The sequence below is a fragment of the Pogoniulus pusillus genome, chromosome 2 (genome assembly GCF_015220805.1).
Source record: "Pogoniulus pusillus isolate bPogPus1 chromosome 2, bPogPus1.pri, whole genome shotgun sequence".
Classification (NCBI taxonomy): Eukaryota; Metazoa; Chordata; class Aves; order Piciformes; family Lybiidae; genus Pogoniulus; species Pogoniulus pusillus.
The window spans coordinates 8,923,747-8,948,863 of NC_087265.1; the positions used below are offsets into that span (position 1 = coordinate 8,923,747).

At 36.3% G+C, this 25,117-nt stretch overlaps 1 protein-coding gene across 1 annotated transcript in view; it reads left to right on the forward strand.

Annotated features, from left to right (window-relative positions):
• DARS1 (aspartyl-tRNA synthetase 1) overlaps positions 1-25,117 on the forward strand; it is a 40,358-nt gene that overhangs the window by 12,742 nt on the left and 2,499 nt on the right. Inside the window, exons 5-14 of the mRNA XM_064155712.1 lie at positions 7,843-7,945; positions 9,148-9,228; positions 9,676-9,735; positions 17,415-17,526; positions 19,472-19,606; positions 20,811-20,958; positions 21,897-22,043; positions 22,650-22,692; positions 23,536-23,616; positions 24,225-24,336. Of these exons, the coding sequence (XP_064011782.1) occupies positions 7,843-7,945; positions 9,148-9,228; positions 9,676-9,735; positions 17,415-17,526; positions 19,472-19,606; positions 20,811-20,958; positions 21,897-22,043; positions 22,650-22,692; positions 23,536-23,616; positions 24,225-24,336 (1,022 nt within the window). The remainder of the gene's footprint in view (positions 1-7,842; positions 7,946-9,147; positions 9,229-9,675; positions 9,736-17,414; positions 17,527-19,471; positions 19,607-20,810; positions 20,959-21,896; positions 22,044-22,649; positions 22,693-23,535; positions 23,617-24,224; positions 24,337-25,117) is intronic.

A 25,117-nucleotide genomic window follows, 5' to 3' on the forward strand; every position in this document is an offset into this window, starting at 1 on the left:
CATTTAATAAGGGATTTAAGTTACTTTAAAAATATTTGTTTGGGGGCTAATAGTTAGACTTGCCAATCAAACAAGTGTTTATTGAAGAAATTTAAATTCAGTTATTTGCTTTGTTCTTAAAGATAAAAAATACTCTTCTCATGCTACTTACCTCAAGATTGTGCTCTAAGTTTGTCCACTACTAAACATACTTACATGACCAAGGTATTTTTGTAGGAGAGGTTTTAATAATATATTTCTACTTGTTCACAAACAGAAATGTGGATCAATTCAGTGCAATAATCTGTTTAACATGTGGCACTTGAGTTGCTTCTGTGTAGTTCTTGGCACTACTCTCATGCCTGGGAAAGGAGCCCCCACTAATTAGCTGTAAAAGTGCTACAGCCTTCAACCTTCAATATGTCATGGAGAGGAGGGATTCATTATAGTGTAGACTTCCAGAAGCCAAGTTAAGAAGGTTAGGATAATGCTTCTGCTGATGAGGTTCAAGGCAATGGGAAAACAGAACCAGCAGTGTTTGCTGTTTGGCGATGCTTAGTGTTGGCACTGCCATGTGAAGCATGCTGTTTACAGGTGTTTATGAGCCAAAGTGAAGTGTTCTGTTTCTTCATGAAATAGTTTGTTCTCTCCGGTGCTTAGAATCTTTGAAAAGAATTGAGTATATAATCTACTCATTCCCTAGTCTATCTCTCTCTAGCCTACCAGCTGCCTGCCTTTACTCTCTCAACAAATTTGAGCTACAGAACAGTGGAACAACACTTAAGAGTTCTGATGCACACTCTCTTTTTCTCCAGCTCGCTCCCACATCTCTCATTTCCAGTTTCCCTCGTAGCCTCTTCTTCAGTAACAGAATTTCTTGTATTTCATGAGTGGCATTTTTTAGTGGTTAGAAGCTCATGAGAGGGAAGTTGGTCTTTAGCCTTTTCTTCCATATTCTGATTCTGCTACTTATAAGCTTTTTATGACTTTATCTTTTTCATTTACTAGTATTTATTTTTATTAGTTTTCTCTCCGGTTAGTGAGAAAAACTAGGTCACAAAAGGTCCAGAGCTAACAAAGAGTGGAAAATGGTGGAAAAGGCTGTCTGGAAAGAGTTGAGGACAAAACTCCTTTATCTTCTCACAGCAGTGATCTGTTAAATCATACAGAACTTCATCTTTAGGTTCTTTCCATCTCCCTGTCATCTCCCTACTTTCCTTGATGTAGTAGGGCTGATTTCCTCCAAGTAGCCAGACTCATGATGTTTGTACTGAGTTTTGACTTTTCTTTCTTCTTTTTGTGGTGGCATTTGCTAGCGAAATCCTGATACTTCAGCCTCTCTAATTTATAGCATGCATGTTTTACTCATTATTTGTGCTTCTGAAGTGCTCACATGCTTATCTTCATGTTCTTTGAATGATTGAACTTTCTTTGCTGTAACCTTCTGAGTTTATTTTTGGAGGCTTGCTTTTGGTATTTTAACACCATCAGTGCAATCATCTTCTTGTGATGCCTTCCCACTAACAAGCCTATTATTTTAATACCCTGCCATGCTCTCCCTGACTCCAGTGTTTTATGTCCTTCTGCAATTTTGTCTGATGTTACCACTGTAAGCTGCCTCTTCTCCTTCAGAGGCTTCCGCTGTTCTCTGACTTCTAAGTGGACTTGCGGTCACTGTGCCAGCAACACCTGAAGCACAGCAAGAGAACCTGCCTTGTCTTCAGACACTTTCCTGCTAGTCTTTACCTGCTGTGGAATGATGACATTATTACTAGCAGATGAGGCCTGTCTTAAATGTCTAAAAATAGCTGTATTGTTTCCCTGCTTTTCTCAGTGTCTTTTTGTCACCTCGCCTTGTTTCCTACATGTTATTGAAGAAAACATTTAACTGAAATACTTTACATTTCAGTTAAAGTAGGTTAATCTTTTTTAGTGATAGCACATAAACTTTATTCTTCACTTGCTATTTTCTCTTATTTTGATACTAGGTCCAAAACTTTTTCAAAGTAACTTGTGAAATTCTGCATCGCAAGTTTTTTAATGAGAATTGGTTAGATCATCAGCATGTTTTGTACAAATATTCATAAATAATAAACAAAACACTTCCTCTTTTAGATATTGGCACATGGAAGCCAAGAACTTTCATAACCTTCTGTGGTCTGGCAACATTCATATAGTAATATTCTCCATTATCATAAGAATATAAGTTCTTAGAGATAAATACTAAAATACTGCTTTAACTCTGTTTTACGGAGAAATTTATGTGAATTTAACTATGAAAACTTTCTAGTTGAACTTTGAGAACATACACAGCCAAGAAGATAGAGCCAGATGAGATACTGGATTTTTGGTAACTGTGGAGTTCTTAATGCCTTTCATCAGAGAAAAAAAAAAACCCTAGTCGTGCAAGGGATGGTGTCTTAAGAGGAAGAGTTAATTGTCTCTTTCAGACAGCAGAGATGCCAAGTGATTCAATTAGTGCTCTATCAAAATACTTTCTTTTCCATAAAGTATTGGGTGTGCTCAGTTTTGGTTTTCTTTATCTTTTTATATCAGCCTTCAGCTTTTCCCTGCCACATCTACTATGCTACTGTAGCCACAGTAGGGTGATAGAGCAGTTGGGAAGGTGTTTAACAGGTTCTGATTTAGCTGCCCAAGCGATGTGCTCTTGTTTGGGAAGTAATTTGAGGCCTCTTTATTACAGACTAGAGAATGAAAATCCAGAAAAGAGATTAAAAATTAAAAATTATATATATATAAAAAAAAAGGTAAACCTGTATGGAAATATTTCATATTGTAGAAAAATATATACCCAGGTTCATCAGCTAAGATAGATGTATTATGTCAGGAAAACTGCTGGATATTGCAAAAATATTTTCTTTATACTTTTTCTATTTATTTTTTACTCAGTTATCTGGAAGAAAGTGTCAAATCACACCTGTTAAGTTTGCTGGTGAAAATGGAATGGTGAAGTAGAGGCTAGGAGTATATAGTAGCCAGGCTCCATTTAGAGTAATCAGTTTGATACTTTTAAGTGTGAATTTGTACCGTGGAGGTCATTAGTTCAGGTTTCATGTCTTTTCAGGATTATTATGTAGGAAAGTAAGTGATGAGAAATGTGAGGTCATGATAGACTGACTTAACAGAAGCCTGTGCAGCTCTCTTACCTGCTATGCTATGAGATCTCTTGAGCTTTGAAATAGAGGAATAAAATGCCATTGATATAAAATATGCCAGTCATTAGGCTATTCCTGGAATATTTTGTCCACTTTTGCTGCCTTTGTGTCTGAATATATGTCAAATTGGAAAAGGTTGATGGTGAAGCTGTAAGATTAAATTCTATGTGGTGAAGCAGATCTGACTTCCTGTGAGACTAAAGAAAACTCTATCCTATCCAAGAGAAATTAGAAAGTAATTTAAGTAGTAAGTAAATCCCAGTCTGATGGTACCTATGCAAGAAGATTTGCTGCCAGTGGAGGGTTCTTTGCTTTGCAGATAGAAAGGTGTGACAAGATAAAATGAACAGATGGTGAAGCTAGGCAAATTGAGAAGGAAAATGAAGTATTTTTTTCCCAGGGAAAATTATTTAAAATATGTAATGTTTTTGTTACTTAAACTCTTGTTAAGAAGATAGGTTTTGTGTTCTTTTTTTTAATACATTAAAAAAAAATTCCCCAGAAGATGCACAGATTCATCCAGATGTTAGAATGTTGGCTTAGGAAACAGATGGTTGTATTTTTAGAATGGAGAGTATTCAGTGTCAGTTAACTCCCTTTTCAGAGGGCTTAATGGATACCGACTGTGTTTGTGCAGGCAGTATTACAGGTGCTGCTATTGACTCCCAATATAAAATGTTTATGCTTTCAACTATTTATCAAGTGAATTAATTTTTTCAAAGCAAACTCTGTTGCCTTCAGCTTTAACTGACATGACATTCAGTTAAAGGACCATTGATTTTTATGGTTTATGGCAGTTATTTAATGTGTTTAGATTTAATAATGTACTTAGATAATGTGTGTGTGTGTGTATATATATATATATATATATAAAAAACAGTCTGTGGTCTGTGTACAGAAAACATTGTTGAAGGAAAAAAAACAAAACGAAAGTTTGAGTCAAGCATAGATGCTTCTATTAAGTAAAACATTTTCTGTTTGAAGTCTTATTATAAATAAGCAAATTTCTTCCAATTCCTTAGACTTCTGGTCAAGACAATGTTGATTGTGATTCACTGAGGGAGGCCCACATTGGGTTCAGCTTGCAACATGAAGCTGTTGATGAAAGATGTTGTCATACAGACTGCAATATTGCAATCTTGTGGTTAAAAGAGAAAGTCTTGGCTAATAGGCATGCAGATAATTAAGAGGGACATAAGGCATCTAGTGGACATTTTTGTAATTATAGTCCTAAGATTTTGGAAGGAACATTACATACAAAGAAGTTTGTTATACAGAGGAATTTATTGGACTTTATGAATCTGTCATGAAAATAGGTTGTTGAAGAATTAAACAGTATAAAGATGTCACCTGTCTTCCCTTAGTGCATCCTAGCTTAGTTTATAGTCATTTGTAATATTAATTACAGGTAGAAATACTGTCATCTTTAGTGGAAGTGGTGCTAGCTTTGGCATGTTTTTCTGCTGCTTGTTCACTTTTTTGTGTTTGTTCAGGGTTTTTGTTTTCATTACCCAGGGGAATTTTATCAAAAAATCACCTAGATGACTTTGTGATGCTGCTACTGTTGCAGAGAATTCTTTACTGTAGTTAATATACCCTTTGCTGTAGTTACCAGTGTTTAATTAAGGCAGCTTGTTTCTTTTTGTAGTCTGAAGTGAAATTATCATTTTAGTAACGTTCTTGAAATTACTTGTTGGGATCACGAAGACACCTTGTAGGTTTCTGTATCTTATAATTCATGCACTGTGTTAGGGACTACAGATTTTTCCAGTGCTACATCTTCTTGAGTGTGGTTCAAACAGAACTGAAAACACGAGCTTTTACTCTGTGCCCGATTAGATACATAGTCTGAATGATCGAAATCATGTTTTCTAAATACCAAATGAAAGTTTAGAGCAGATGATGAATACAAAGGTGGTCATATGCAGTAGAAAAGTTGGTAATGCTTTTGTGTGCCCTGGCAATTATATGTGTATTTGGATACAGGGGTCTACATTGAGAGGAACTGAGTTGAAATATATTATGGCAAATTTAATGACTAAGGGATGTTACAGTTTTAAAGTGCATTCCAGACCAAGTAACACACAGCTTTAATTGCAGCTTCAGCTTAGAGAAGGTGAAAAAGCACATTTAATCACAAGTGCAGAGTTTTAAAGTTTTGTTATGCGAGTTTTCAAAGCAATATTGCAGTTAAATGTAAAAAAGTCAGTTTCTTCCTGTATTTTTCAACTGCTACCATTTTGTATGTCTTGAGTTTTGTGCATGTTCAGATCAAAGCTCTGTAGGGACTTCACTAACACCAGCTTTCAGCCATGGGATCAGTAATCTGATTATGAATCCATCATACAACACATTTGCACTTAACCATTATTTTTTTCAGAGTGCAGAGAATTTGCCTCAATAAGTTTGAAACACATTGGTTTTATTTGCAGTTATTAGTGAGAGGCCTTGTATTTAATAGGTTAGAAGCCAAATTTTTCAATTTGCTGCCTCAGTCTTTGGAGACAAACATTTGTAGGAGAGTGTACTTCTAAGCACTTAGTTTCATTTCTCCTTGTCTTTCTTGAATTTGTTGTCTCTGCTCAAATAATGGAGATGAATGGTGGCTCACCCTTAGCTAAATGAGTTCTGATCAAAGCCTACTGTCAACCTGTGCCTTGTACAAATGTAGTCATTTGTTCATTACATTGATTTGAGCAACTGTAGCTCTTTAAAGTGTAAATGTACCAGAAAAACATACTATTCACAAATTTTATGCACTATGTGGAATTACCTATTGGTTAAGCAAGTCAAGCATATGAAGCACTGAAGTCTGTGTAACTTTTAGAAGAGCTGCTAAAGAGTTCTCTCACCTGAAAATATGAATGTCAAAGAAATTGTGTAATCAACTGAAATACTCAGATACTGCCTCTTTTTCATGACTAGTGACTTTCTTATGCTGATGCTATGAGGTTTTGAGAATTGCGATGCTTGAATTTTTCCCTACTGTTACTTTAACAACAAAGTTTTCACAATTTAGGTCATTTTTATAGAAAATCCATTGGGATAACTTAAATTTTGAACTCAGATGTATAACATTAAAAAGTTTGTCCCAAGTTTAGACCAGGAGATCTGTCTAGCTTTTCACAGAACTGATAAGGATATATCAGGAACAGCAGAAAGCAGAGGAAGTAAGCAGCTGTATTTGGCAGCACTTGAGAGTTTGTATCTCAGCTGCTTCTGGGTCATACCATTTAGGCTTTAACAGAGAAAAAAAGCTAAGTTTCCCTCGTCATCTAAAAAGGCAATTGTTTAGCTGGATAGATCCTACTTGAAAAATGTGGGAGAATGACTAATTCGAAACATAAATATTTCCAGAGAGAAACTTCTCAGTCCTACTAAGTTTCTCATGAACTTTTACAGTAGCTGAACAGAAAGATTGTAGGGCTAGAATAACTAGTGTTTGCTCACAGCTTTTTGACTTACTCCAGGTGGTGATGGGTAAACCTATGCAGAAATGAGTGATTAGTTTCGAATCATAGGTACCAGCAGCACTAGCTTGTATGTGCTTGTACTCTGTCCTTACCTGCTTTACCTTGGGGTTACTGCCCCTCAGTAGCACCTTCTGTGCATATAAATATTTATCTCACCACCATCCAACTTAGCTGTATGGGTCTGGGGGGTTGGATGTTTTGGGGTGTGGAGAGGGACCTTACTAAAATAAAGCCAACTTTGTAAACCTATATATTGTTAATTGCTCTTTACTAGGATCAGTTGTGGCCAGCCTACCTCACTTGCAGTTAAATTGTGGGCCTGCTACTTAGCTGCTTTCTAAGGGCTTATGTGGTCAGGTGATGTGCATAAATTGCTTTCCAGTCTTCTCAAGAAGGCTTGAAAAATTAAAGATTAAGTTTATTGTAACAGTTATTTTTCATAAAAAAAGAAGTAAGTATTTTGTGATATTTGGCCTTATAAAAGGAGTCTAGCAAAGGGACAGACTGAAAATACATTTCCAGTGGGAGTTGGGGTGAAGGCAAGATTATCTGTAGAAAATTACTGGTTTAAAGACCAGTACCTTAAATAATAAAAACTGCTTACACAAATTACTTTCTCACCTATGACTCTTGAGGCTTTTGTTATTATTTGCTTATAGCAGTCCCACTTTATATTGTATTTTGGAAGACTTTCAAGATGTTATATGGTGTTTTAATATACTATTAGTGACTGTTAGTGGAGAGCAATTAAGATGTCCCCTGTCATAGAGAAATGACTTACAAGCATCTTGCATCTTTCAGTAACAAGTCATGTAGTTTAAACAAGATCAATCAGTTTTGATTTTTCCCTCCACATCTAGGACTTCCTTTCAGTTTGTTTTTCTGCTGGTTAAGACACATCTTTCAGATAATTGCATCAGCTGACACATACAATAGTGTATGTGGCCTAGAAAAAGAGCTATGCAACTTGTCAGTTTATGTATACACACAGAAAGAATGAGTGAGCACTAAGCTTAATCACAATTCTTTCCCTCCCAAGTATTCCATCCCAGCTTGAATTTGTTGTGGCTGGGAACATTTTACCAAAGTACTTCATACTTATTTTATATAAAATAAGTGACTTTACCTGAATCTTTAACTCTGTTTTTCAGTACTGAGCCTAGTGCAGTGTGCAATGAAATTCCGTAACCCTTCTGTCCTATCTTTATTGACAGCATCAACAAAGAGAGCATTGTGGATGTAGAGGGCGTTGTGAGGAAAGCATATCAGAAAATTGGAGGTTGTACTCAGCAAGATGTTGAGCTTCACGTTCAAAGGGTAAATTTTTGAGCAAATGAAGCACTGGTTAATTGTTTGAGAGGTTATCTGTTTAGGCTGTCTATCTCTGCATATATGTGTCAGTAGGCAATCCCATACCAGAAAAATAACCTTTGCTTGAAAGGACAAATTTCAGTGCATTATATGTAGATGTAAAACATTTCTGGGCTCAAGATTTGATTTTCAGAATTTGCTATTTTTCTTTCTCATTTGAATTACAGTACCAAGTAAAATAAAGTACCTCACTAGAATAATGTGGCTAGGAATGCTTGTAATTCTAGCTTTTTATTCTTAACTGTGGCAGATACTATAATAAAAAGTCTGCTTCTTTTTGAGTGCAAGTCGGAGGTTTCTTCTTTATCAGAAAGTTACAATATTCCCCTTAGTACTCTCCAGTGGAATGGAGTACATAACTCTCAGCAAAAGTAAAGCACTAGTTTAACAGTACAGAAGCCCTTGAAATCTGAAGTTCCTGTAGTTTGTGCTGTAAGACTGGAGGAAGTGCAACTTTATAATTTGTTTAAATACAAAGCATATTTAAACCTTTATATAATACTCTTTCCTTCAAGGTTTACAGCCAACAATACAGCTGAAACACAGTCAACTCAAGAGTAGAGTACAATGGCTATTATAGCAGTAAGACACATTTTAGCTAAGTGGTGGAGAAAATCTGCAGATTTTGAAGAAAGCATATTTTAATATATGTGCAGATAATCATTTGTACCCATGACTAGACTGAAAGGCAATGCAAAGTGGTTTTCATTCTCTGGTTTTATTTTAGCTGTCTTAGAGATTTTCAGTCAGAAATGTCTCTTTCAGATGCAATCAGATGGTAAGTAAAATAATAAATAAACAGAAAGAAGAACAGGATGATCTTGCTGGAATCAGAACCTAAAACTCTGTGAAATCTAGTAATTCCAGAGCTGGCGTTCATGCCAATAGGCTTGTCCCTCAGGCAGTTTGTAGTTGCTCAGCTCACTGTTTCCCAGAAGAAAGAAAGATATTTTTAATCTTTCAAAAGGAAAATAAGAACTTAGCACTTCCAGTATTGCCATGAGAACGTACCCCTGTATCTCAAGTATTTGAATAAAATTAGTCTTAACAGCTAGCTGTTTCAAGTCTATGCCAGAAATACCCTTTTGTAAGTCACACCTCTGTTTGAGCCAAATCTCAAGCTATTTCTGTTCCCGTCTCAATTTCAGATCTATGTCATCAGTTTAGCTGAACCCCGACTGCCCTTACAGCTGGATGATGCTGTTCGGCCAGAAGTGGAAGGAGAGGAGGTGAAAACTTTTAATCCTCAAATTATTTTTGTTTCTGTAGTTGAACAAAAGCATGAAAGCCAAGCACCTTTCTAAATGCAGTGAATTTGTTAGGCTTGCATTTTACTGCCTGTATGTTATCCAGAACTGTGTTAGAAATCTCTCTGTCTTTGATATCTGCTAAAGTGCAGTAGAAGGTCAAGACCAGAGGATTTGCAGTCTTCTATGGGCGTGTCTTCTGCATCCTCCTATTTGAGTTCTGCCTGTGACCCTTGGGAGAAGTTACAACTTGAGATTTGCTGTGCTTTCAGTTTATATTCTTTCTAGAATGATCTAGACATTCTACTGAACTTATATATCACTCTTGGCTTTTAGACAAGGGATGTTTTCCACCATCGAATTTGACTTTATTTGGGTTTTTTTTTGAGGCATTATATATTCATTATGGTTTTTCACTCAACTGTTTAGGATGGAAGAGCTACTGTAAACCAGGATACAAGGCTGGACAACAGAGTCATTGATCTGAGGGTAAGGAATATGCTGTATGACATACTTCACAGTGTCTGCATGTTTTTACTCTTCACATTTCTGAATCCATGAAGAAGTAAAAGCTATGAATTTGATGGAAGGGTATTGCTGGCCAGGTTTAAACTAAAAACATTTGCCTATTTGTGAGTGTCATTGTGACATTAATCAAAGAACACATCTAAGTAGTTTAAAGGTGAAGGTTTAGGATTTGGCATGTGGCCATGTACATCTGGGCTTTTTTATTTATGAGAGTCAAACACAGCATTTCTTCTCAAATGTATTGTCAGATACCCAAAAACTGTATAAGGTGAGTTTTGAATTTAACATGTAATTGGGGTGCTATAATGCATGTGTCACAAGTGAAATTCTGCCAGGCTGTAATACCAATCTCATTCTTTCTGTTTCTTCCACAACGTTGATACCTATTCTTTTTTTTTCTGAAACACCTTTCTTCATCCAGGTGATAGAAACACAGCCTGCTGTGAATTCATATACTTCTCAAATATTAGTTCTTTCTGATCAACAGCAAACAACTACCTACATAATCACTTACGGAACTTTTCTCCATAAAACAGCCATGCTAAGCACACATGCAATGAACTGCTCATCCTGATAGGAGGCTTTCTGGTCTTTTCTTATATTGGTTCTTCACAGTAACACTTTAATTAATTTGTCATTGAATGAGGCATGTGCTTAGCTCATAGTGTATCTAGCACTGCCTTCAAAGTGCTGATAATGACAGTTTCTCAGTAAATCAGTCTGTGAACCAGGGAAATGAAACAACAAAGTTTGTTTTCTTGAAAATTTGGAAGAGTTCTGGCACTGAGATGCTTAAAGCATTTGAACATCTGACCTCCTTATCTCAACAACTAAAACTATTTGTGTAAATTGTTTTACTTGGACCAAAGTTAATTGCTTTTTACTTGACCTTTTGTACAATACTGAGCAACTTCAATTTGTGACTGCTTTTCAGGAATACTCAGTATCTCATCATATTGATCTCTTCATCTGTGGTTTAAATTAAGCCTTTGATGAAAAGAATTCTGTAGAATGGTTGAAAGTGAAAAACATTTAAAAGCATGATTGACTTATGGTAGTGATAAGGCAGAGGGAGAATTCTGGGATGCTCCTAGCGTGAGTTTTACTTGAACTTCTGGTAATGAAGAAAAATACTCAACAGCACTCTGGAGAAACTTGAGAAAATCCATTTAAATTAATTGAATACCAGCATAATAATCTGGAAAGAGCCATGAACCCCAAAGGAAACATAGAAGTAATACAAAGGGGAAGAAAATGGTGTGGAAGTATCTTTGGCTGTAGTGCAGATGAGGGCATCTGCAGAGTAAAACCTAAGAAGGTGTATGCTAATAGGGAAAAAAAAGGAAGACTGTAAAGCCTGAATGAACACAAGAGATGGAACAGAATGGAGTGGGCTAAAATTCTTCTGTCCCTGTATATTTTCAGCAGTCCAGCAGAACTCTCCTGGTACTTCTCATACATCTCTGCCACTGTAGGAGTACAACATTAGTTGTTAGTATTCTGCCAGGAGGGTACAGCTAGTGAGCTAAGTGGATGCTGCTGGAACCTTTTCTGTCTTGTGTGTTCCAGCCATTGGTGGTACACCCATTTATTCAGCAAAGTTTAGCACCTTGTTTTGAGATCTGAACTCTTGCCTTTACAGAAGCTGCTTTTGTCCTTGGCTCCATCAGCTGCTGCAGTGTGCTAAGCAGCTGTCTCATGCTGAACAGGAATTCAGGTTAAGATTTTACAAAATTGATAGAAGGATGAAATCTCAGTACTTCAGTGCTTTATGTCTCATCCTCTGCATGGACCTGTGCTGGATGTAATCTGCCCACAGCTTTCTCTAGATTAGGCATGGGTATCTGTCTTGCCCTCCTCCTATGTACAGGAAAAGATCCTGTCTCTGACTGTGTCACATTTCTGCATGTCTTTTCTGTTGCACATTTCATGATTTGTTTCAGAGCAAAAGGAGATTGTTTTGGGGCAGTAGCCTTGTGCAGATTCTTCCTAAGTTTGCTTTGTTTCTCTTGCAGGAGCTTTGCTTGCACAAGTGAAGATTCTAAATAATTATGTGTTGCTTTGACCTGATTTTTTTAAAGGGAGAGCTGAAAAAGCAGGAGAGGATTTAATGAGGAAAAGGGAAATCCCAGTGAGAATACATGTGCTTATATGAATGTGCACATCCTAAACACTAAACAGTGAAATCACAGGAGTGGTGACATGAAGGCAGTTTGTCCTTCAAGTAACTGAAAAAATCCTCCAAAGTAGTAATTGATTTTCAGTGATTTGGTTGCATGGACTGGAGCTGTAGTACAAATGGGACTTCAGAGAGTTCCTGGTGTTTTGTATGCACTAAGTAGCTATGCTCTGAGGAGGATTAGAAGACATGGTGTGTTAAAATCTCAGATATCTGAAACTATTGTTAGTCACTGTTCTCCTACACCTCTCCCTTTTAGGAAAACCAGATCATGGACAGCAAGGAAGAAATGTTAACAGAACAGGTCTAACAGAGATGCTCTGGTGGCCTGTTCCTAGAAGTGTGGGAGGAAGTCCAACCACAGCTATATGCCCCATCTATTCTGGTTTCCTCAGTGCCCCAGTTTAAGGAAGAAGGAGGTCATCGGATATCAAAAATAGAGATACTATGTTTTGGAGAAGGATTTAACAAATAAAATGCATAGGTGTTGGCTAGACTCAGACTAAAAAAAGCCCCAGTGGGAAACTAAAATTACTGTTGTGCATTTAAATATAGTCTTTAAAGTAGTTAACTAGTTTAACAGATTTTAGGTAGTGATTAACCAAGGAGTTCATTGGGTAGGGCCAAATTATGGTCAAGTGGAGTCAGTTTTGATGAATGAATGAATGAATGAAAGGAACTGGATTCCCAAAATTAGCATAATTCCATCCAGCTATGATATATGCTAAGAAAAGTTAGATTATTATGCAGTAGAAGTGCAGTTAATAATAAGGAAATTAGTGGAGCTGTTATGCTACAAAGATTGCAAGACTGCCTTTCATATATGTGTTTTTTAGCAGCTTTGCATTTTAGTTGCAGACAAAGATTTGCCAGAGGTGTCTGGTAGTATTTTGTGAAGGTTAGGGATGTAAAAATCCCAAGCTATTGCTGAGGTCATTATTCTGATCTATGAAGGGAAAATGGTGATTATCTAGGGTGGAGCAGTTTTAAAAATCCTTTCCAAGGAATGATGACTGATGAGGAACGAATCTGTTCCTGATGGGTTAACTCATAAAATACAGATCACAAAATTGTAAAGTAGAAAAATTAGGGGTGTAGAGACAAGAGAGCTGGTAAGAAGAATTGAGTCCTTGTATAGACCCAATTTTTCTTTCACATAACCACAGGTGACTGTGAGAAAACCACTGCTGGCCTCAGTATTTCTCATGATGGCTTAGTGAAAGTCGAAACAATTGATTCTAGAGGTGTTTGCTTTACCATTCCTTTATCAGAACAATTAAAAAAGCCAATTTGGAGCACTCATTGTGTTTTTAAATCTTTACTTCTGTGCTGTTCTTAAATTTAACTGAAGTATTCAGTGATGTATGGATTTTCTATGTGAAAACATCTACAGAAACAGTATTTCCTGAGTATCTCTGGTAGATGAGAAACACTGTAGAAAAGACAAGCAAAACACTGGCTTTTGACTTCTGCTTCTAGGTTTGTTTTCCTCTGAAGAAAAAAATCAATCCAGGTTCATCCAGTTTTAACACTGGACCTTGCTCTGGCTTATTTTTGACGTCCATCAGGCTTTTTATCTGAACAGTGTCTGTCCACTTTAGTCTTGAATTATACACATTTTGCAGACCTAATGCTATAATTGTATCTGCTAATGCACAGCTCACTGAGACCATAGCATAGTCTTTTTAGGGTCAATATTCCCCTGTTTAAGCTCATCAGGATAGAGGGTAAACATGTTTCTTCAGTAGTTTATGGATGTCAGACTATGTTATATGATAATCCAACTGTACATTGATCTTAATGCAGTTTTGCTTTTTTTTTTTTTCAAAATACCTGGTTAGTTCAAGCTTGATTTCATTGCATTGAATTAAATTTACTCATTGCAAAAGCTGTATTTTCTGGACTGAATTCAAACTGTCACAAACAAGTAGATGTACAGTTTATTTTATTGTGGGTAGGCATTTGGTAGTGAAGATATAAGACAGTCCCAGTCATTTAGACAACAGACTTCCTGTTTGTATCTTTGTCTTGTAAATAATGCTGAAATCTGAAGAAAATTTTACCTCACTCACTTGGGGGTTAAAAACTCCCTGCTATTTAACATAAATCCTATTTCCTAGCAAAACCTTAATTTCTCATATATATAGTAGAGAAATTGCAGAATTATTATGTCAAATAATTCTATTACTTAATGTAGATTACATTGTTTTCCCTTTTTATTCAGCCTACTTTATGTATTTAGCAATTGTCATGGTGGAAGATAGTTACAGCAGGCAAATAGAAAAGCAGAACTGAGGTGAGAATGGAAAAAATTCTACAGCTGATGTGAGAGTAAAACGAAAAGTTCACAACTTTGCACGTCTGTTCCTCAGTCACACCTCTTAGAGATATGATCATGTAAGGTGTCAACTGACCTCAATTCTACTGAAACACCCGTGTTGGTCTTTGGCAACTCCTGTGGCTATTCTAGCAGTGCAGCTTGTGCTGAATGAAACATAATTTTTAAAAAATAATCTTGCTTATAGTGTTAAAATACACTGTGTTCTGTTCTCATTAATACTTTCCTTTGTGGCATTTAAATAATAAACACACAGGTGAAATTAGAATGAGGTTATGACCTCAATTCATAGCTCAGTATTGTTAGCTAAACATGCTTTCTGCTGTCTGTAACAAAGGTGATTATTAAAAATAATGAGTTTTCCTGTAAAATCAACTCTGCAGACTGAGTTAAAACATTAACACTTAACTTCAGCAGCATTTAAGTGGCCTAAGTTTGATTCTGCTTAACTTTTGGGATATTTGCTGTCTGTGCTATAGTCTTGGGTAAGATAATTTGTCAATATATGTTGAAGAGTTCATATCAGGGTAAACACTACAGGAAAAGAATGTCATGACATAATATTTTTTAAGGCAAGGTAAAATTAATTTGATTTTGACAGCTATCTCTGGCTTCAATTTGCCATATTGTACCTAAGCGTGGTAGCTCAAATGTAACTCTGTTTGTTGCCTTCCCTAGTACCAAACATAGTAATACACAAGCCAGCATCCCAGTTAAAGACAGGCTAATAGCTTGAATTATTTTCTTCAGAAAAAAATCACTCTCTTTTTGTCCTAAACATTATATCAGTGCAAAGGATGTAATTAAATCTGAAAAGTTTTGCTCCATGGGTAGGTACTGAATCATCTTTAAAATCTTTGGAAAGTTGTAGTGCACATAAAACTTTTGAGGTCATCCATTTGATTACACTGCACGTTGACAGCTGCAGTTCTTAGCTTATCTCAGATGTCTTGTTGGACTGTTTAATTCTTACAAGGAGACTGCAGTATCACAAATTCTCAACAGTTATCTTTTTTGGCAGTTTGTGAATGAATGGGCACTGAAACTCAGCTACCTTTGGTAGAAAGAAGAGTGGTCTTGTCAGATCTAATTTGAGGTACAGAGAATTGCTGCTTATTCTTTGCTTGGTCTGTAGTTAAATACAAGTCTCAATGTCCAGATCTAGGAATCTGGTTGCTTTCATAAGTACTATTTTTTAAGCATAATGTTTCATTATAGATGGAATTAGGAAAGCAGTCTTTGTCCTGCATCCTCATTAAAGCAAGGAGGGGTTACTAACTGACGAACTACTGTTAGTGGAGAACTCTGTTAGTCACTATATGGCTGTGCTTTTGTGTACACTTTTAGGTCAGACCAAGTAATTGCTTTCACATTGGGTTTAGGAACCATTTTTCTTGTTCCTAGGACTGCTTGACATAGGACTGCATTCTTACCAGCTCTGGCGTGAAACTGATGTTGGCTCATCAGAAGGGTAGAAGAGGCATTGTTACTATCATGCTCCAGATACAAATGTTACACATTTTTGTCTCTTTACATTTTTAGATATGAGACTAATTATCAAAAACTATAATCTCAAATGTGACTGTTTAAGTTGTTAGTGCTAGGGAAAAAAAAATCTCCTTAGAAGCAGGAGATGTGTAAGAAAAAAAAATTGTATTCCTTTAAATCATTGCAGTGCTTTGATGTAACACTGTCAAATTACACCCAGAACTCAGGCAAGGTCTTAACGTCTGTCTGGTTCTGGGAGACTTGTATGAAAAAGGGTGAAAATGTTTGAGGGTACTTTTGTAACCATTGCTCAAAACCTCATTTCCTTAATTTTGAAAGTAGTGGGAGTATCAGCTGTGGTTAATGCTGTCAGACAGTGAGAGCAGCTACCTTTTATTTACTAGTCTCATCCACTTGCACTCTTGAGATACTTTATTGGTCAGCTAAAATTGGAAATAACTCCCGATTACTATAGCTCTGCAGTGTTATTGCAGTTTTCTCTTTTGCTTTTTCAGTGAAGTGATATCTTTATCTCGCAGAGATGATGGATGTAGCTCTAGCTCATCATACCTGCTGGCTGTCTAAATTTGGGTACTTATATAATTTGTTTTGGTTGGGGATTTTTTGTTTTGTGGTTTGGGTAGGAGTCATGTGAAAAAGACCACAAGGCTGCTCTTAACTTACGTGCAAAGCTGGGTACCTTTCAGAAAGAAGAAGTAAACAGTGCTATGACGCAGTTTGTCATAAAGAACTGTTCTCTTGGCTGTTTGCAAGAGTTCATTGGGTTTTATAGACACTTCGTAGTTGCTGTCAAGTCTTGAACACTGCAAGCACAAAATCAGATATGGGTTCAGTGCTGACATGCTGCAGTGTTTCCAGCATGTGCTAAAGTGGTTGTTTTTTTTCTTCTTCACACTAAAGCCCAAGATTGTTGCAGGAACATTTAGTGTAGGTATTTGCTAATCAGATAAGCAGCTTGACTGCGTCACGTACATAAAGAAAAAGACAAACAACTCAGCTAGATCTTTTGTTTTCAAGAGAGAAGGACTACAGTTCATGTGATCATATGTTATGTGGGCTGTTTTAAATGCTGGGACTTTACACTTTGTTTTGGGGATGGTTTTATGTCAGTGTTGTACGTGGTTAACATGTGGCTGTGTTTTTACACAAAAAATATTGTATTTGGTAGCCTTTAATAGACACAAACATTTCTACCCCGTGTAAGTTATTGAGGGCTTTGCTTTTATCATGCACTGTATATTACTGCAGCTGTTTTGGTTCAGTGTGCTGAAAGCTTTTTAATAGGTTTAGTGTTTTTATTCAATTTCTTACTATAAAAGCTTTATTTGCAGAAGCACGTCCCATGAATCAGTGAGTCTTTAAATGTAGAATTGACTACAGTGTCTCCTTTATAACTGAATATGCCATAAATTAACATGAGTAGTTCCTCCTGTTTCCTTTGCTGTTTCTTTTTGTGAAATAAACAATTACTGATTTGCACTTTTCTCTGTTTAGGCAAATACAATAATCAAGTGTTCCTAAGAGAAGAGATTCATCTTTCCAGCTGCCTGGAAAAAGTGCCAGATTCAGAAAAAAAACTGACCTAGAATTCATTATTCTATCTTCTTCTTATAGACCTCCACTAGTCAGGCAGTCTTTTGCCTTCAGTCTGGTATTTGTCAGCTTTTCCGAGAAACTCTTATTCGCAAGGGATTTGTGGAAATTCAGACTCCCAAAATCATTTCAGGTATTGTATATATGATCCAGCAGCTACAGGTCTGCTCCTTTTGCAGTTGCTTAGTGTATTTATCTGCCCAAAAGTTAGTAATATTTTGTTTTTAAAAGATGAAGCTCTACTTCTAATTTAGGTGCAACGTAGCAAATTTCTCCTAGGAGGTATTAAATCTGTCCTTTATTTTTTTCCTGAATTGGAATGTTAAAAGAATGACAAGACAAATATAATATATGTGGCTTCTGTACTCTGCAATGCATGTAAAGTTTCATTTGGTTAAATACAGATGTCTGCTCATATGCGTTGTTTTTCAAATTGGTGTTCTCAATGTTGAGCACTGTCAGTTCCATTACCAGTATCAAAAAGAGTCCACTCCAATTTAAATTAAAAGCAGCTTCCATCATAAAGAAGTTGCAACAAACAAAGCATGGTATAAAAGATGTTGCTATTATATACATCACTTCTTTAGCAGTGCACATATTGCTGAATAGAAGGTGGTAGCTGCATGGCACAACAGCTTCAGCCCAACTACACTCTGAAAGTGTAGATTTTGCTTCTAGATTGTTGCTGATCAGCTGTATTGTCTTCAAAAGTCAGAATACTTGATGTACTGATGGGTGTTTGTCTACCCTCTTTGTGGTGTCCTTTGAGGTTTGCAGATGTTGCTAAGAGATATGGCCTGGAAATTGTAGGGCAGAATACCTATGTTAACTCATTGCATATGCATTCATAATATGCATACATTTTCCTGCTGGATTTTATGCTTATGTATTTATATTTTTGAACACAGCTCTTGATTGAGATAAAAAAGGGCTTTTTAACAGAGTACATGTAGGCAGGTATTCTTTCAACATGGAGAGTATCATTGTACTATAAGATTAGATGACTTTTTTCCTACAGAAACAGTTGAAACAGCATGAAGTACTGAAGGCGTCTAAGTAGCTTATTCACATAGGTCCTTTGAGGAAGTGTGCTATTCTCACTGTGCAGTGTACCATTGCAAGCAAGCAAGCAAGCATCCTATTGTTTGAATGAGATCATACTCTGTAAAAATAACTAAGTTAAATTGATGCAATCCTACTCCCCTCCAAATTTAAATATCAGCTGTTCTTAAGTTCTGAGATTTTAGAAGTTATCTGTATTGAAAACTAACTAAACATTCACCGTAACCATTTCAGTGGGAGTAGTGATCGTGAAAGAAATGCAAATCTCAGTGGAATGGTTAATAACAATAATTAATACTTTAAGTAGAATTGTCTTAGTATTGAAACATTCAAACGTTATTAACTGATCTCTCACTCTGGCATGCTTTTTGTTAGCAAGTACAGTAGTTCTTCTATCACACCCTGGCACATGGAAAGGTGAAATGACTCAGCTGATAGTTTTGGTAGGCAGTTTGTAGTAAAGGTTTCAAATGCCTGTGTTTTTGGTTCCTGTTCTCTCAAGGTAACCTTCTGTGAAACCTGCCTCAAACTGAGAAAAGGCTTTATACATTTGACAGATGTCCTCCAGTAAATCTAGTTTTGATTCTGAGAGATATTTATTGCCTTCACTTAGAGAGGATGATCCTGGCAAAACAGGATATGCACTTTCATTTCAGCCGCCACAGTTAACCCCTGGAAGCCGACGTCACTGATGGAGATTGGTTTCCACAGAAGTTTTGGGCTGCAAGTAGACGTTGTGGTCCAAGCTGGCATCCTCTGCGGTTCTCACTCTAAGATGAAGGACAGCTGAGAATAGTAACATTTTAACTACCCCAACTAAATTTTCAGATTTGCAATACAATGTGTCACAGACCTGAGCTGAAAAATATCCCTTAGCAGTAATGGATGCAGATATATCCTTTTCCTCTAAATATGCTTTGAAGCAAAATCTCCATCTGATCTCTGAATATGAGACCAGTAGTATATCATTCTACCTCTTTTTATGTTAATAATTACTGCAAGCATTTGCTTTTCAGCTGCCAGTGAAGGAGGAGCCAATGTGTTTACTGTATCGTACTTCAAAAGCAGTGCCTACCTGGCTCAGTCCCCACAGCTGTACAAGCAGATGTGTATATGTGCTGACTTTGAAAAGGTTTTCTGCGTTGGGCCAGGTAAGGAAAGCACTGGTTTATCTGAAGTTTGAAGTGTGCAGAGATGGCTTTTAGAAGCTGTGGTGTAAATAAGATAATATGCACACTAAGAGCTTTGAATGGTTTCACTTAATGTAGTTTCACTTACTAAACACAAATGTCATTTAGAGCAAATAACGAGAGTAAAGTTGACAGAAGTTGCTGGAACAAAACTAAAACACCAAAATAAAGGTGGAGGAGTACTCTTTGGCGCCTGCTGTTCTGTGAGGAGAAAGAATAGAGTTACATTGGAAATGGATAGTGTGATGAAATTAATAAAACATGAAACAAACTCTGTGAATACTGAAGCTGTAGTTTCCTATTAACAATGGCCAGTAGTTGCAATTACTTTTAGTTGTCCAATAGCAAGCAGGTAAAAAACAGGCAAGCTAGGGTTTAATGTTCTCATGGTTGAATATTATATGCTTTATCCCTTGCTTTTGTACTTATACCGGACTTTATTTGGAAAATGCATACTTTGAACTGAGCTATCAGTAAGAATTAATTTCCAGTTTCATGCTCTTTCTATCTCAAAAGCTGACAGGATTTGGTTTCCTTTTAAAATTTCCTTTCTTATATATTTTTTTTCCTTCTAAGACCTCAAGAACAGGTTTAAAGCTATGTAAGCTGGAAATAGATTTACAGTCCAAACCTCAAATGCTGGAAAACAATAGCATCTTAGAAAATGAAAAAAAAAATGCAAGCAAGTCAGAAGATTTTCAATTTCTTGTTAGTTAGTAACAAATGACTCACAGTTTATCTGTTTACATTACAGTCATATGTTTACATTAGACTCCTATATCTGAAAAAAGCCCAAACTGAGAACACACATGTGCAGATGTCAGTTTCCTCAGAAAAAAAAAGCAGTTTTCAAATCTTAAAGTTCTTGTGTGCCTGAAAGCTTGTCTGTTCTTACCATTGCTCTCTGCTGGTCTAACAAGAGAATACTGCCTCTCTGCAAGGCCTGTCTTGTATCCTTGGAGCACCACAACTACAATGATCTTGTCACTGTTGTTTTAAATGATGCTCTGAGGCAGCTAGTTATGTTTTTTGGTTTTTTTTCAGTGAGAACTGTCATGTCTAAAGACAGCATTGTCTGCCTGATCCAAATGCTGATGTGATTGATTGTCAGTGTTGTTTATAATAATTTTGGGTCAGTTAGAGTTTCTGTTGTCTCATTTTACAGTATTTAGAGCTGAAGACTCCAATACACACAGACACCTGACTGAGTTTGTTGGTCTGGATATTGAAATGGCTTTTAACTATCACTATCATGAAGTGGTAGATGAGATTGCAGATACTTTGGTGCAGATATTTAAAGGACTTCAGGAAAGGTAATGAGAGCTTTTTCCATTTTATGAGCTACTTTCTTTGTTTGAGATCTCTTTCGCTGTGGTATGAAATGAGTGAGTGTTTTATCCTCAGCTTGTCACATAATGATTAGTAGTCTGGTTTGCAACAAAACTTCTGAACAAACATTTTTGCTTCTCCTAACTATTTCTTTCTGATGACTTTTAAAGTTCACTCAAGCCATGTGCCAGTAAATTGGTTTTAGTCTTGAGATATATCTCCTGGAGTATGATAGCTTGCACTAAGTAATTTTTACAGTTGCATGGACTTCTTAACAGAAATGATCCATCATTAATTTAAAGCATCCTTCTTTTTGTGCCACTTCAGGTAGAATGATTGTCATATTTTGAAACTTTTTTTTTCTGAGACAGACTTATCATAGCAGCCTGCATCTCTGCCATGAAAGCAGCAGATTATTTTTCATTATTCACAGCCTAACTTGTTAAAAAGCCAAGCCAGAAGTTTAGAAAGCAGTTTTCATTTGCTTACAAATTAGACTATGATGCTAGCAGAAAAACAAATCTTTTCATCTGTCTAGAAGGAAATGTCTCTTTTATATTTGAAAATGGATATTACTCAAATCAAAGAAGAACCCAGGTTAATATTACAAACCAAAGGGATGATTTCTTGGTCTTTACTGTGAAAAAAATTACCTACTCAATTATTTCTTACAAAAGGAATAAAACAGAAGTAATAATAGAATATTAACGTGTATATCATTGAAGCAGATGAATTAACTTACATGACACATTTCATTAGGATTGTACAGCATTTCTCCAGTAGTGTCTTTGAAAGGTTTTTATGTTGCAAGAGGGACCTCTTGTGGCAAAGTCGTATTGCCATTGCAAAATCTTTGTTAGATGCAGGAAGAGTACATTTCTTGATTGTTTTGTATTTTCTGTTCTTGTTTCTTCATATGTAGGTTCCAAACTGAAATCCAGACAGTGAACAAACAGTTCCCCTGTGAGCCATTTAAGTTTTTGGAGCCAACTCTGAGGCTGGAATACTGTGAAGCTGTGGCCATGCTTAGAGAGGCTGGTATTGAGATGGGTGATGAAGAAGATCTGAGGTACTTTGGCAGAACAGAAATGTGTTAGTCTTGTGAAAGTGTTAGCAAAGTGTCCTCTGCCACTGACAGCCTTGAAGAAGGAATCACAAGTTTTTAGAGGAATAGACAGTACTCATATCCAGGTCTCCTGACAAATAAACTAATGAGTATGAAAACATGCCTTTTTTTTCAAGGTAGACTGTATCTACAAACTCTGAAATCCCAAAGAAAATAACTTAGAGCATAAAGTGAGAGTAACTTGAACATTGTTCAATTCCTTTACTTTTCTGACTGACTGCAGTCCTTCATGTAAATTGTTAGGTGTTTAAATAGGATTAAACAAAAAGATTCCTCTGTCTTAAGGTCTTGCTTTTCAGGGCACGAATATCTTTAGGGATCAGTTAATTTAGGGATTTCTAGGACCAATGCAAAATGTTGGGGAACAGAAATAAAAATACTTTGTTTCTGACATTTCTGTGTGCACAATCCAAAACGTTCAGAAACAAGTAGGAGATTTTTCTAAAGGGCAGTGTGCAGCAGTTCTGTAGCTTCAAATCTTAGCTTCATGTAGTGTATAACCAGTACAGGTTTAAATCACTTACTTTCAGTGTTGATAATCTTTTTCAGCACACCTAATGAAAAGCTCCTGGGACGCCTAGTAAAGGAAAAGGTAAAAATTATTTTAGAAGAAACAAGTTTGCCACTGAATCTGAAATCTGATGTCATAGAGTTATTAGGATGGCATAAATGCCTACTTCATGTAAAACAACTTTTTACACACCAGTTGTGGATACAGTATCTTAGAATGTGTAGAAGATGTGAGGAGTTTGTGATTAGCTTAGGCATTTTTTGTCTAATTTCATTCTCATTTTGCTGCTGCATATTTTGTCTACTGACGGTTTTGTCTTCATTAATAAACAGTTATACTTTTACTCTTTTTATATTTATTTTTATACTTTTGTTACACTGCCCAGTTATTACAATTAACAAACAAACAAACAACAATTAACCCAAGCCACACAATAAGTGAAACAGAATTCTAACTAAATGTATAGAAGAAGATGAGATCTTTGGAAAAAAAATAAGTGCCTGTTCCTCTAGCAAGACATTTGATTGAGAAACATTTTTAAATTTACAGCGGAAGTAGTATTGGCAAACTGAAAAATAATACACACTTTTCATAGAATCATAGAATCAACCAGGTTGGAAGAGACCTCCAAGATCATCCAGTCCAACCTATCCCCCAGCCCCATCCAATCAACTAGACCATGGCACCAAGTGCCCCATCGAGTCCTTTCTTGAAGACCTCCAGGGACAGTGACTCCACCACCTCCCTGGGCAGCCCATTCCAATGGGAATAACCATTATTTTTTAAGACAATACTGTCAAATTTGTGGAAAGTTATTGGGAGAACTTTTTTATTTCAAAGATTTGCTGGTTGTGTCTTCATCTTGTAATTTGTTCTTCATATAATTTTCTCTTGTACTAACAGTTTTATATTACCTTCTTTCAGTATGACACAGACTTCTATATTCTTGACAAATATCCTCTTGCTGTGAGGCCTTTCTATACAATGCCAGACCCAGTAAACCCTGTGAGTAAAATTATTTGTTGTTGTCAATTTATTTGTTTGTTTGTAATTTAAATTATTCCATGTAAGGATAACTTGACAAAATAGATAAAGTTTATGTATGTGATCTGCTGTTACAATTGAAATACCAATTACAAGATTAGATCAGTGTTACATGACTTGGAAAATGTACACAGTTACTCTTCACTGGTGAAAACATCCCAGAAAGAAACAAATCTAGCTAGAATTGGGAGAGCTTTATGAAGAGATCTCCATGGTCAGAGCATTGCCACTGAAAAGAAGCAAAACCGTTTTTCCAGATAGGCTTCTTCACACTGTTAGAAATTTTCCACTTTATTCCTAAATTCAGGGTAAATATCTTTCATGCATCTTTTTTTCTGGGATAACTACATACAAGTGTGATGGTTTTTCAGAATGAACTTAAGATTTTTAGATTAATTCCAGTCTAATGAGAGGAGCCAAAGGGCTGTAATGCCTATAATGTCTAGGCAGACTGCAAATACATTGCAGTTCTACTGCACAGCTTTGGCTATCAAAAGAGAAATTGTTGAGGTGTGCATAAGGATGGAAAAACTCTAGGAAATAAACACATTTTTTGTTTGTTTTTCCAGAAAAATTCTAACTCTTATGATATGTTCATGAGAGGAGAAGAGATCTTGTCTGGAGCTCAGAGAATTCATGATCCTCAGCTGCTGACAGAAAGAGCCAAGCATCACGGCATTGGTAACAAGACAAACAACATGAAGCTGAATTTAAGAGAACATAAATCATGATTGGATTTGTTTCCTTGAGAGGAGGAATTTGGGGCAGAATTTCTTATATGGCAGTAGTGCTAAAATCACAATGCTGTTTTGTTCTTAATCTATCTAATTATGTTTAACCATTTTAATCTACCATGGTGGTATTAAGAAACTAATTAGTTTCCCAGCAATACCTTGATGAAAAGGAATTGTTCTCAAGGACTCTAAAGAAAACATAATGCAGGAAATACCTTCAACAGAATGAAAGCAGACAAGTCTCATTCAGTTGTGCCTCTCTGCACTCTCACAAACCTTTTACAGGGTACTTGAGCAGAGGCTTGGTTGACTGTCCAAAATTTTTACATCCTGAACTGAGAGCAAAATAAGCAGAAGTGTAGAAGGGAGAAAGAGTAAGCTAGGTGGAGACTACAAATTTAAAATGTAGCTTAAAAATATGCTTTCAGTGAACAGCAATGTGAAATGTCAGATAGGCAATAGCAAAAAAAAGAATAGCTCCCACTGAAGCCAGATGGAAAAATAGTTGTTCAGTCTTTGCTTTCTCACTGCAGTTTGTTCAGGAAGTCACCATTTTCCATAAGTTGCAATGAGCATTTACACCTAGCTCTTAACTCGGTTCTCCATTTTCTTTCCTGCTGAGGTTATTAACAAAGTTATGAAACAAAACTGTTATGGTCATAATTTCTGGACAGTCCTGGATAATTTGTATGTTTAATGAGTAAAAGCCTGTTTTAATTTTGTAAGTT